The following is a 14386-nucleotide window of genomic DNA, read 5'->3' on the forward strand; positions in this document are numbered from 1 at the left end:
TCAGCTCCGAAGTTGTCCGCTCTGGGTGTTAGGCCACATCCTCCCCAGGTGCCTGTGTGGCTGAACTCTGCTGCCACGAGGCGCTTTCTTGCACCAGGATTTAGAAACCACTGCAGACCAGGCAGTCTGTTGTTGATAGATGCTGAGAAGGGAGTTAGAGATGGTGAGGTGGTCTGGTCCGGAGCATGTGTGGTTTGCGTTTGATTGCTGGTGCTGCTGAGAAGACGAGGTCATAGTTGTGGCGTTTGAAGCGTGTTGGTTGAGCGATGTGTTGTATCGTGTTGACTGTGTCGATAAGGTAGGTGAGGGTGTCTCTTGTGTTTTTGAGCTTTGGTTTTCTGGGAAGGTGAAGTTACCCAAGAGGGTGGTGTGGGTGTGTCTGAAAGATGAGGTGGTGAGAATTCATCAATTATGATCTTATACGCCCAAGGAGGCTTTGGCGTTGAGTGTTACTTGCATAAGGTGCAGGACCAGGATGATTTACGGATGATAGCGAAGCCTCCTCCCTTCTTTTGTGCACAGTCCACACGACGGCTGCTGTAGCCTGTGTGGAGCTGGTTCCTAGGATGTGTGATGATGTGGGTGTGCACCATGTTTTTGTGATGAGGAGGGTGTCAAGCTTGTCATAGATGATGTGATCTGCGACGTCTGGTGCATGGAGTATGCTGAGTGAGCGTTAATGAGCATCAGTTGGAATGTGTGTTCTGTAGTTAAAGAGGTGTGTGCAGTAGTTAGTGGGGCATGTACAAGGTTGTGTATGTGTAGCGCCAATGCTATGCGAGTGTCTGGCTTGTCTGTATCTTGGTGTGGGGGTTGATGATGGTATGCAGGGCTGGGTGACGCACAGGGGTTTCTGGTACAAACAGTCAGTGCTTTTGTCTGAGTCTGCGCTTTGGTGGGGTGCCCAGGGAGGTTGACTGAAGTAAGGAGAAGGCAGGAAGTGATGTCACTTCCTGTGCAGATGAATGATGGGAAGTGAACTGATCTCCTCTTGTTGGCTTCTCCTTTTCAAGTTGGTTTTGGTGGGATGCCAGTAATGTTGCTTGCTGAGGAGATTAGTGATGGGTCATTTCTTATGTGGTGCCTCTGTGCAAGATAAACCTCTCTTTAAAGTTTTTAATCAGTACTGTCAATTGTAAGCAAGTGGAGAGCCAATTGTTCTTATAAGCTTCTTAGCTGAGGCATTTGGCCATCAAATACTGTTTTTAGGTCGAGCCTGGGCAGTACATGCGCTGCTCTGCGAGGCATGCTGTATTCAGGTATGGACTTGAAGCTCTGCTCACTCTCTGCCCATATTTTTCATTGGCTTGTGTCATTGTCCACAAGCTGCCTTTCTTAAGTATGTTTGAAGTGCTAACAAAGTGTGAGCCTTTGTTTTCCCTTCTGCATTTGCATCAGGTGTGAGGCTCCTGACTGCTCCCAACCAAGAGACTCGAACAAAAGGAACCCTACACACTTACCTATATACATGCATTCATATATATGCATATATATAAAGAAATATATGTATACATATGTCAAGATATATATGCATATATCTTTCCACATATATATATGCGCATACATATATAAGCATATATATAGATATATATGTATACATATGTCAATATATATATGCATATATCTTTCCACATATATATGCACATATATACATAAATGTATACACTAAATAACAAACATTACAAATGCAACAGGTCTCGCATTTGTGAAAGTTGAAGCAATTTTATTAAAGATATCACTATATATACATGTATCCATCCCAATATCACTAAAATATGCTTTTATACATGTATAGATCTGTATATTTATGCACACTATGCTATTATATACATATATAGACCAACATGTATATGCACATATATAGGAAAAGACAGGTAAGAGCAGTTCCTCTAAATGGCCAATTTGGAAAATATAGTAGTGATTAATCTGATCTGAGAAGGGAAAGTTCAATTTCAGATCTTGTTGCCCTCACACACCTGTTAGGGTGTCATGCTTCATCATTGGGCGTGCTCCTCGTCGGACCGGCGCTGCAATGTCCGACGGGCCTGGTGGCATCTTTATCGGAGATCTTTTGATCTGAGTACGCCGTTTTGTGTGAAGACCATGTAAATGATTGTGGAGGGTAATAGCTCCTAAGAATGTGGGGATTCGAAAAGATTAAAATAGGCCCTGGCCCCTCGATAGTTTTAATAAGGTTAGGTAGGGCTGGGACTAGGTAAAACCAGGGAGGCTACTCAGGTGATTCTAGGTATCAGGGTAGCCTATAGTTGACAGGGGTCAACATGTTTCGTGTCACAGATGCTCAAGTTCGAGCGACACTTCTTCAGGACCGTGGGACCAATAATAAGTACATATACCTCAGTTTCTTATAACGGGGTATTGGAGGTCAACCACATGAAAGCTGAACCTAAGTATGGTACAGAATAAATGGCTCCGCCTAAACAGAGGGAGACAAAAAATATAGAGGACAAACATAAGCCACCCATTCGTAGCTTAATCAAAAGTTAAGGGTCCAAACGTCATATTGAGATGTCAATTATCTCCTTCAAAGGACCATGATTTCTACTCTAAATAACGAACTCGTTAGAGAGAGGACAATAAAAGAAATTATAACTAGTACATATAAAACACAACTAAGTGATCTCAAGCAGTGATAAACGACTCAATTCTCCTAAAAATTATCAATAGATTGGAACAAACAAATTTCAGAATATCGGTCTTACCTCAGAATGAGGGGTTCAGAGCTTCATAGGTGAAGGAGTAGCAACCGGACCACTGGAACGGTCCCACTGTGGCAAAGATATAAGCATCGCAAAATAACATGCTATACAACATGTGAGTGAAATACTCTATCTCTATCAAGAGCGTGAGATGTGTTGCTCAAGGTGGTCGATAAGCTACTTGGTGCCGATCGGCTCTCTCCTCATAAAGGGCTGTCATGTGAAGTGCTGTGGGCTAAGTAGTCTAGTACACTGTGATAACGGTTGGTGTCCAGAAATGGCGGTGATAAGCACGGAAATCCATGGCTGTGAAATAACACGATATGACAAGGTCCGTCGCGGTGGAATATAATGGCACATACTCGTACAAGTTAAAAAATATATATATAATCCAGATCGTGACTAAATCCGATCTCTATCGATTAACCCTGACACGATGCGCGAGGTTGATAGGAGGTGTGTTTTATATTGTGGTAAGCCTCCGTCTATTAGTGCATAATAATATACTAATTAGTGAATACCAGTGGTTGCTCCTTAAGGGTAGCGTATTGCGGCCAAACCGACCCATAAGTCGAGTGCGTGGTGCTCGTATCACCCACGGCTAGAGTTCCGGTAGGGACTCGGTGGACAAACCGACCCATAAGTCGAGTGCGTGGTGCTCATATCACCCACGGCTAGAGTTCCGGTAGGGACTCAGTGGCGAACATATTGTAAACAGTGAGCGCAGTCAAACACTTACCCAAACGCTGGCGGGGGGCAGGCCAAAACAGGACGTGTCTGCTCCTCACCTGAATATTACCAGTGTCGGATTCACTTCCTGTATTTAACCTGAGATCGATTGCGTGGTCTCGCGAGATTGCGGAGGGCGCCATTTTGTCCCAGGAGGGATGCCTGACCTTGGATATCGAACCCTATTACGAGCTAGTTGGTGTGGCACACGGAAGATACATACGTTGGAAAGCAACGTTATGTCTTGGTAGACTGTTAAATCGGGAAGGAAACAATCGATGCACACGGATCTGGATATGAAACTGGCATATTGTAAACCTAATAAGGATAAGGGTTACTAGATGTTATTAGTAACTGTATAGTCATCAGTAAACCCGCATAGAACCCAGATGGTGCTATCCCTTACAGAGGTTGCAGGGTGTATAATCAGGAAATGTTACATGACTGTCCAGGGCGGGAATGTAAATCAGTGTAAAACATAATTTATGTGTAACTAACACAAGGTATGATTTGGTGATGACAACCAAGGGGTATGAACATGTTTGTATATATGTTAGTTCTATGTACATATAGTGACATGGGTAGTTTGATACCATTGGAGTCCATGCACCACCGTTTTGTTAGTGGAGGTGTGGTACTGACAGAGCCCTGTATAGTAGGTGTGTTATCACATTAGTTCTGTCCATGGAATTTCGTCGTTAAGACCCCTTTCTTGTGTGGATAAACGAAAAATCCATCTCTGTTCAGTTTCAAAAAGTTTTTCCTGAGACCATGAAGGGTTACTTTCAATCACGGTCCAGTGTAGATCATTGTGTCCGTGCGGATGAGTGAGGTAGTGTGTACTCAATTTAGTCGTGGATCTTCCACACCGTATGTTGCTGCGGTGTTCCATAATTCTTGTCACGGACAAAACGGTGGTGCATGGACTCCAATGGTATCAAACTACCCATGTCACTATATGTACATAGAACTAACATATATACAAACATGTTCATACCCCTTGGTTGTCATCACCAAATCATACCTTGTGTTAGTTACACATAAATTATGTTTTACACTGATTTACATTCCCGCCCTGGACAGTCATGTAACATTTCCTGATTATACACCCTGCAACCTCTGTAAGGGATAGCACCATCTGGGTTCTATGCGGGTTTACTGATGACTATACAGTTACTAATAACATCTAGTAACCCTTATCCTTATTAGGTTTACAATATGCCAGTTTCAATATCCAGATCCGTGTGCATCGATTGTTTCCTTCCCGATTTAACAGTCTACCAAGACATAACGTTGCTTTCCAACGTATGTATCTTCCATGTGCCACACCAACTAGCTCGTAATAGGGTTCGATATCCAAGGTCAGGCATCCCTCCTGGGACAAAATGGCGCCCTCCGCAATCTCGCGAGACCACGCAATCGATCTCAGGTTAAATACAGGAAGTGAATCCGACACTGGTAATATTCAGGTGAGGAGCAGACACGTCCTGTTTTGGCCTGCCCCCCGCCAGCGTTTGGGTAAGTGTTTGACTGCGCTCACTGTTTACAATATGTTCGCCACTGAGTCCCTACCGGAACTCTAGCCGTGGGTGATATGAGCACCACGCACTCGACTTATGGGTCGGTTTGTCCACCGAGTCCCTACCGGAACTCTAGCCGTGGGTGATACGAGCACCACGCACTCGACTTATGGGTCGGTTTGGCCGCAATACGCTACCCTTAAGGAGCAACCACTGGTATTCACTAATTAGTATATTATTATGCACTAATAGACGGAGGCTTACCACAATATAAAACACACCTCCTATCAACCTCGCGCATCGTGTCAGGGTTAATCGATAGAGATCGGATTTAGTCACGATCTGGATTATATATATATTTTTTAACTTGTACGAGTATGTGCCATTATATTCCACCGCGACGGACCTTGTCATATCGTGTTATTTCACAGCCATGGATTTCCGTGCTTATCACCGCCATTTCTGGACACCAACCGTTATCACAGTGTACTAGACTACTTAGCCCACAGCACTTCACATGACAGCCCTTTATGAGGAGAGAGCCGATCGGCACCAAGTAGCTTATCGACCACCTTGAGCAACACATCTCACGCTCTTGATAGAGATAGAGTATTTCACTCACATGTTGTATAGCATGTTATTTTGCGATGCTTATATCTTTGCCACAGTGGGACCGTTCCAGTGGTCCGGTTGCTACTCCTTCACCTATGAAGCTCTGAACCCCTCATTCTGAGGTAAGACCGATATTCTGAAATTTGTTTGTTCCAATCTATTGATAATTTTTAGGAGAATTGAGTCGTTTATCACTGCTTGAGATCACTTAGTTGTGTTTTATATGTACTAGTTATAATTTCTTTTATTGTCCTCTCTCTAATGAGTTCGTTATTTAGAGTAGAAATCATGGTCCTTTGAAGGAGATAATTGACATCTCAATATGACGTTTGGACCCTTAACTTTTGATTAAGCTACGAATGGGTGGCTTATGTTTGTCCTCTATATTTTTTGTCTCCCTCTGTTTAGGCGGAGCCATTTATTCTGTACCATACTTAGGTTCAGCTTTCATGTGGTTGACCTCCAATACCCCGTTATAAGAAACTGAGGTATATGTACTTATTATTGGTCCCACGGTCCTGAAGAAGTGTCGCTCGAACTTGAGCATCTGTGACACGAAACATGTTGACCCCTGTCAACTATAGGCTACCCTGATACCTAGAATCACCTGAGTAGCCTCCCTGGTTTTACCTAGTCCCAGCCCTACCTAACCTTATTAAAACTATCGAGGGGCCAGGGCCTATTTTAATCTTTTCGAATCCCCACATTCTTAGGAGCTATTACCCTCCACAATCATTTACATGGTCTTCACACAAAACGGCGTACTCAGATCAAAAGATCTCCGATAAAGATGCCACCAGGCCCGTCGGACATTGCAGCGCCGGTCCGACGAGGAGCACGCCCAATGATGAAGCATGACACCCTAACAGGTGTGTGAGGGCAACAAGATCTGAAATTGAACTTTCCCTTCTCAGATCAGATTAATCACTACTATATTTTCCAAATTGGCCATTTAGAGGAACTGCTCTTACCTGTCTTTTCCTACGTAGACCCCTGGGAGCATTAGAACAGGACCTCTTTAAACAACCAGCTCTCGTGTCCCCCCTTCCTGATTACATGCTTATGCACATATATACACATACAATACATCTGCATATCTAAATAACGAAACCTCTAAATGCATGCATAAAAATGCATTTTATGACATTGAAGACTGCTAACACAATAATAAAAACACTTCTAAAAAGAAACACCATTTGCTAAAAGAAATGCTCTAACTTGGACAAAGATGAGACCTGCTGCATTTTTAATGCCTGTTTTATTATCTGACTATGTTGGAACGGTAGAGTAAATAAAAGCCAAAATGGCTGCATCGTGACTCAAACGTCACAATGCATGCATACACTCGTGTACGAGCAGACCATGGTTGTCGTAGAATCATTTTAAGCAATTCAAAGATGGCTGCCAGGTGCTCTCATGTGCATACATGCCATATGACACACCAGCTACCATATTGTTTGGTTTTTCTTTTCCATTCCAACAAATCAAAAGCCATTTCACAATACTAAAATAAAAATATAAAAATATAGTGAGTGGAAGCATAAAAAGGAAACAAGTGACCCAGTGGCACGTAGCATCCTCTGGATAGAAAGAAAAAAAAAATAAGTAGCATTGGCAAAACCAACATGTCAGCACTATCCTGATAAAGGACAGCAAGACCTATTGGCTTCGTTGCTGCTTGTCAGTAAATGGCAAAACAAAACATGTTTCTTCAGAAGTGATAAAGATCTACAGTAAACACAATTCAAACTGTTAGTACTTAACTCAAAATAGTAAGAATTCAGTGAGCTAAATTAATGGCACAGATGAAATAATCAAGTTTTAAAATGAACAAACGTTCCCGTTAATAAACAAAACAGGACTTTTGGGTGATGCTAATGCAAGTGGGATATAGGCGGCATAATAAACTGATGAGTTGCCATTTACTGACAAAATAGATTGTTGAAGAAGACCAAACCCATTGGTTGATCCACCCATAGAGTTCCTTAAACAGCCCATACTACGGCTTCACCCACCTAGAGGCTTCTAGGGTCTCTGGCCAGTTTGAATAAAAAAGAACAGAGGAGGATGCACTTGGGACTGACGCCAGGCATTTTGCTCTGAGGATTTGGCTACAGAGTCAGTTTCAGTCTGATGGATGTCGTATGTGACATGACTGACATTTCATGGCTATTCTTCTATGGAGGAGACTAGAAGTTTATTTGAAGATACCTGGTAATCAACAGCTCGTCGCATCCTCTGCCTCATTTAAAGGCCCGGGATGCTGATTTTCCTAACAACAGAGATGCTGCTGGTGCTGCTGTTGGAAAAACACCCTCAGCAGGTCACTTGTCGATTTACATGGATTTGGAATGTCCTCCCTATTTACGGCGGTCATTCCATCACCGTGGCCACCACATTTGTTCTTGTCTGGGTCCATTGTTACGAACAGAAAAAAGTGCAAATGTCCCACCTTCCCTTTTCTATTTTCTGGAGCCAGAGCCCAGTTGGGAGTCTGTCTTAGGTCCACACGGAAGTGCTGATCTCTTTACCATAGCACTGTGGCATGACAGATCTTCCTTCAGCCTCTTGGCTCACCAAAGTAGCTACTGCCGAAGTCCCAGGAGCTGGATGGTGGAAAAACGCCTCCCTGGCCAGCAGGAGCTTCTACATATGCTGGTCTGTTGCCCGATTGGGGGTGGGGCTTCCTTGGTTCTAGATTTATAGTGGTCGGCCCAGCCTGGCCTAAATGACCTCTTTCTGCAGAGCTCCTTTGCCATTTTCTTAACTTACGAAAACGTCCACGTCGTTGATAAAACTAAGCCTCTAGAGTTAACCAGACATCTTCTGGTACCAAAATGTCCTTAAAACTATTGAGCAAAGTTGCACAAAAGCAGAAAAAGTGTCTGTTCTTACTAAAGGTCCACCTTCGTGCCAGGTTTGGGTGGAATTCACTTCAGCATTTCTTTCCGAAATAGAGAACAAACATAACCTTGTTTTTAGAATGGATGGACACAATTTTTCCCCAAAATAACTGAGACCCCATGATCCGCATGAAATTTAAAAATGAAGAAACTAACTTGAACGTGTGCAGCAACTGGCAAATTTCATGCAGATTCATCAAATGACACCAGAGTTACTAGCAATATAAAAAAGCCATTTCCTACGAAAAGTGATAACTTCCCCATATCTATATATATGTGCCAAGGGAAGTTTGAGAGAAAAACACATAACAAGAACGCTATTGATGGTAAATATACTATACTCATATGGAATATTCTCGTCTATTTTGTATACTTATCATCCCTGCAGATTTGGGCAGTAGGCTACTGATTTGTCAGCAAGCCCACCGCTTACAATTTAAGCCTGCCATTCTACCACTGTTTGAGACCAGGGCAAGTAATAGGAGTGTATACTTACGCGCAGTCGTAAAGTAATGACTTGAGTATTCAGTTTTTGTTGTCTTTTCCTCATTATTACCCATGCTTCCACATTAAAGACCTGCATGTACGGCTCACTCTTTATTTTATTTCTCTTTCTTCAGGTAGTTTATGATGATGGCCCCCTCTACATTTTCTCCCCAACAGAGGAACTGCGCAGGCGCTGGATTCATCAGTTGAAGAATGGTGAGTACAACGTAGTATCACAATGAAAGTTGGGGGCGAGAGAGAAAATGCAAATTTTTCTTGAATATCCTAAAGATTTCAAATTTTCGTAGACGGAAAAAAAACGAACATTAAACGGGAAATGTTAATTTGCATTACCAAATTTTTTAAAACATTTTAGAGAGATTTTTTTTACCACAACACCAATTACCAGATATCCCCTCCCCTTATCTATCCACTATACATTTTCTTTTTTTTTTTTTGGTATATGTTTATTGAGAAGTACATGTCAGTTTATAAACAATACATAAAAAAAGGGAGTATAAACAAATCAAATTATGGCCACACAATAAATTACTATGAAATGTTACCTTCTCAGGTTTTTAAATATAAAAAGGATAATACAGATATCAAAAGATACAATAGTTGAGGTATTCATAAAACCTGGAAAGGAAGAAATAGGAAAGGTGGACTAGGGAGAAGATGATAAAGATAGTATACAGTATGTAGTAAACCATGTATTATAGATAGTTGGAAGATAGTAGCGATAATATCATACAAATATATTATTTCAAGTCAAGATATTCCCACTAACTCAACAATTTCAAATAGGTGAACAGTAAGTCCTAATTCAAATAACAGTGTTCGTGGCTACAGCATCAACAGGCCTAATGATAACATCAACAGCATGAATATAAATAATTATGGTAATGAATTAATAAGGAAATGAAAACAGAAGTAATTCACTTATTGTAGTTCTTAACTAGAAGAAAAATCTGAAATATTACCAGAAATAGAACATTTATTAGCTAGAAAGGGGTTCCAAATTTGGATGAAAGTTGCAACATTGTCCTGCAATCTATAAATGAGTTTTTCATATGATGCTATTTTATACATTTCAATAAGCCATTCGTCATATGTAGGGCATTGTGGTGTTCTCCAATGTCTTAATATGCAAATTTTTCCTACAGTGAGTGCTATAGCTATCCACTATACATTTTCGTGTTATACATAGGATGTGTACTTCACCAAATACGTAGGCAAAATTGGATTTTACTATCCCTACATAGCGTCAGCAGTTTTATTGTATTTCATGCTGTCTCCACGGAGGTGTCCCACTGAACACACCCTAAGAAAAGGACAATGTTATGTTATGTTATGTTAATCGGTTTGATAGAGCGCGACAGCTGCCTCAGCTAAGAGGCGTCCCGGCGCTAAGCAACAGCAGAGCAAAACGCAAAAACGATCAAGGCCTACAAAGATGGGAACAGGAAGATCTTAATTGCTTTCCTGAACTGGAGATAGTTAGTCAGCTCCCGAATGTGGACCGGCAGAGAGTTCCGCAGCAGGGCCGCTCTATGCTGGAAGGAGCGTCCGCCAGCGCGTGCTTTCCTTACCCGGGGAACCATTACTAAACATTGTCCCATAGAACGAAGAGGTCGTCTAGGGATATAAGGTAAAAGGAGATCGGACAAAATGTAAGGAGATGCCAGCTTCAGAATTTTAAAGGCAAAGCAAAGTGCCTTGAACTCAATGCGCCTAGCCACCGGCAGCCAATGGAGGCGACGGATGGCACTGGTCACCGAGCAGGTTCTACCCAAGCCCAGGAGAGATCTAACGGCCGCATTCTGGACTCTCTGAAGCCTCTGTATTTCAGATTTATTTATTCCCAAATACAGCGAGCAGGCGTAATCTAGCCTTGACGAAATCAGGGCCTGAATAATGGTCTGCCTGGTAGTGGCATCAAAAAAGGCCAGAATGGGTTTAAGCCCACGTAGAAGACCAAAACAAGTGCCTGCCACCTTCTTCGTCTGGACCGAAAAGTTGAGTGAGTTGTCCATCCAAACCCCCAAGTTCTTTACTACCGGCTTGGAGGTAGGTGCCGCGCCCAGACTGGCAGGCCACCACAGGTCACTCCAGTGCTCATGGTTCCCCCCCACCAACAACACCTCAGACTTATTAGAATTCAGTTGTAAACAGTTGGAGGTCATCCACTCGGCGACAGCAGAGAGGTCGCCCTGAAATTTCCTGCCGTCCTGCTCGGGGTCACTCGAGAGGGCCACCACCAGCTGAGTGTCGTCAGCATAGGAAACCATGGTCAACCCCCTGCTCCTGGCAACTTCCGCCAGAGGTTGAACATAAAGATTAAAGAGCAGGGGGCTCAAGGACGAGCCCTGTGGGACCCCCTGACCAATAGGAAAAGTGCCAGAGGCAAAAAGGGGGGCGGCTACCTGAAAAGTCCTGCCAGCCAAGAAGGAGGACAGCCATCTAAGAGCTGGCCCAGAGACCACAGCCTCAGAAAGGCGTTTCAGCAAGATGACATGAGATACAGTATTGAATGAGGCACTGAGATCCAAAAGGATCAGTGCCGACGTCTGCCCTGCATCTAAGGCCGCCCAAAGGTGTTCAGTAACGGCCAAAAGTGCTGACTCGGTACTATGGCCGGGTTGAAAGCCATTTTGAGATACGTCAAACCTCTGATGAACCATAAAAAAATCTGTGAGGAGAGAGGAAATATAGGCATCAGTGATTTTAGCAACCCAAGGTAACAAGGAGATGGGGCGAAAGCTTTCCAGTTTCCGAGGGTCTAAAAAGGGTTTCTTGAGTAGTGGAAGGACCCTGGCCTGTTTCCAGGCCGTGGGCACAACTGCCTCACGCAAAGACCCATTAATCACCTCTTCCAAAGGATGAATAATAGTGGATAGTATTCTTTTAAATTGATCAGGCTTCAGAGGATCAGCAGTAGAACCTGATTTGACCTTGACACAGAGTGTCAAAAGCACTTCTCGAGTTATGGGAGGAAAGATTTCAAGAACCCCGTGAATGGATTTACTAGGGGTTTCAGAAGGGTCTAAAGGGACCATAGGAAAATGTTGATAAATATCCTTGACTTTCCTAATGAAGAAATTGGCCAAATCTTCACACTGCGAGTCCGAAGAAATCCTTGCACCTACAGCATCCTTCTGAGTCTTGAGCCCCGTCACTATGGAGAAGAGAGTCTTAGCTGGGTTAGAACTGACCTGAATCTGCTCAGCATAGAAGGCAGCCCCCTCAGCATGGAGAGCCCTATGATAGCGCTTTATAGACGTGCGATAGAGCGCCTTAGAGGATGGGTCAAAATACCGTTGCCAAACTCTCTCCGTCCAGATCTCTTTCGTCCAGAGGACTAGAATGAGGTATTTATAAAATACAGACACGTTCAAAGAGTGAGCGGCAGCAACAAAAAACATTTACAGATGCAAAACCCTCCATTCAAACCAGGGTATTCACAACGCTTATCCATCCTCGGGATCAGGTGAAGGGTTTGCTAAGCCAGGCGATCCTCGTCATCATGGGTGGCACCTTTAGTCTGTACTGTCTTTGTGGGAAAAATTGAGTTGCACTCTGGGACTTGTAGTTCTGGTCTTTTCAAGGGCTCTTTGCTAAAAAGCCAGATCTTGCTACAGGTGTGTCACACAAATGCCAGTGACATGCACATCAGTGACAGACAGTGCACACAACACACCCACAAGGTGGTCTGAATACCCTAGGACCTATCAGTGCTCAACTGCCATGCTCCCATAGCTCGATGAGTCCAGGGTTCACTCCATCTGCTACACTACTGATAACTATACCCCTGTCTCTGTCTGTGACTATTTCATGCTGCAGCAGCCCCACACAGTGACAATTTCCTGCTGCAGCAGTCCTGTCCAGTGAATATTTCCTGCTGCAAAAGACACATAGATGATGAAAGTGGGGAGCAAAAAAACGATGGATTTAGGCCCAGATCTCTGTACTTGGGTGAATGTATGACGCTGTTCTGCATTCTGTCCATCAATTGTTCTTTTTGCATTTGTCACCCCGAGTGGGATATGCCCAGACGTGGGTCCCGTGCTCTCCATGCCACTGGAGTCAAGCTAGCCTGGTTGATGAGGGGTGAAACCCCCAAACTGGTCCTAGGATGCTTGTTTCCAGTCCAGGGAGGACCTCGTGTCAGCTTGGGCTGGACTGTTCTCATTGGGCGCAGGGTCAAGACTGATTTGCATTTGGCTGGGTTTAAACTGGAATGGCATGGGGAGCAAAAAAGCTATGGATTTAGGCCCAGATCTCTGTACTGGGGTGAATGTGTGACATTGTTCTGCATTCTGTCCATCAATTGTTCTTTTTGCATATTTCCTGGTGTAGCAGCCCCGCTCAGTAACTATTTCCTGCTGCAGCAGTTCCGCTCAGTGACTATTTACTATTTGTGCTGCAGCATGTCCCGCCACAGGCAAATCTGTCACGATCACCTTCATTGCACCTCGTAGAAGGGGGCAGAGGGAGCTCAGGCAAGGTACCTTACAGAGGAGGGAGGAGATGAGCACTCAGGTAGGGAAGATTAGCGGGGGGTTTCTTCAGGCAGGGGATGGTGCTGGGGTGTGGCTCTGATCAGGAGGTAGAGAAAAGTACAAGGTAGTAGTACTCTGCTTGCTCATGGTCTTGTGCATCAGCAGGAATGATTTCCTGTCTTTTTGCAGTTTTATAAAGCGCAAACTTTACCCGAAGATATTGGAACGCCTTAAGTAAGCACTAGTTGCATTCCACAAGATCACATTTGTTTTATTTATTTTTTTGGCATGGGTAGATTAAGTGATTTGCCCAGAATCACAGGATGTTGAGCAACACCAAGACTCAAATATCTTTCCCCCGGTCCAAAGCTCTGGCCGTGACGCCACCCACTCCATGATGGTCACATCTCACGTCGCTGCGTTTGAGAAAGTCTGCTAAAGGTGTCCTTTTTTAAAACAAAAATCACAAGTTTTGTACTCGATGCAGCTGACAAAGTTTTAAAACAACTATGGTTTTGCAATTTGTACAACCAGACAGTAAACCATCATTTAATGCATTTTGACCATTAGAGCCCTGGAGCATTGATATCTCAAACGTGCTAACAATTCCAACTTTAAGGTAACGTTACTCCATTTTAAAGAAATAAAAATGCAATCTAGTGCTATACAAAATGTTAACTTCCTCTCCCCTTTGTTCACAGACTTGCTTTGTGACAGCTCGAAAAAGACCAGACGTCATCTCGAGTCTGTCCTTTCTCTTTAATTCTGAAGCAAAGTGCCACTCATCAAAGCTTGTGTCATGAGTTGTCCATATTCCTGTTCTCCCCACCCTTGCACATGTGACACCCCAACCACCACACATACATTTCTTCCAGGGCCCAGGCACCTCTGGGGAAATTAGGAACGGTGCAAAG

The 14386-nt window shown here is 43.5% G+C and overlaps 1 protein-coding gene across 2 annotated transcripts in view; it reads left to right on the plus strand.

Moving 5' to 3' along the window:
* The window catches only part of BTK (Bruton tyrosine kinase), a 555678-nt gene that overhangs the window by 278193 nt on the left and 263099 nt on the right, over positions 1-14386 (plus strand). For both annotated transcript variants that reach the window (XM_085607704.1, XM_085607705.1), the window contains exon 5: positions 9105-9186. In XM_085607704.1, coding sequence (XP_085463830.1) covers positions 9105-9186 — 82 coding nt within the window. The remainder of the gene's footprint in view (positions 1-9104; positions 9187-14386) is intronic.

The sequence above is a fragment of the Triturus cristatus genome, chromosome 5_2 (genome assembly GCF_964204655.1).
Source record: "Triturus cristatus chromosome 5_2, aTriCri1.1, whole genome shotgun sequence".
Taxonomy (NCBI): domain Eukaryota; kingdom Metazoa; phylum Chordata; class Amphibia; order Caudata; family Salamandridae; genus Triturus; species Triturus cristatus.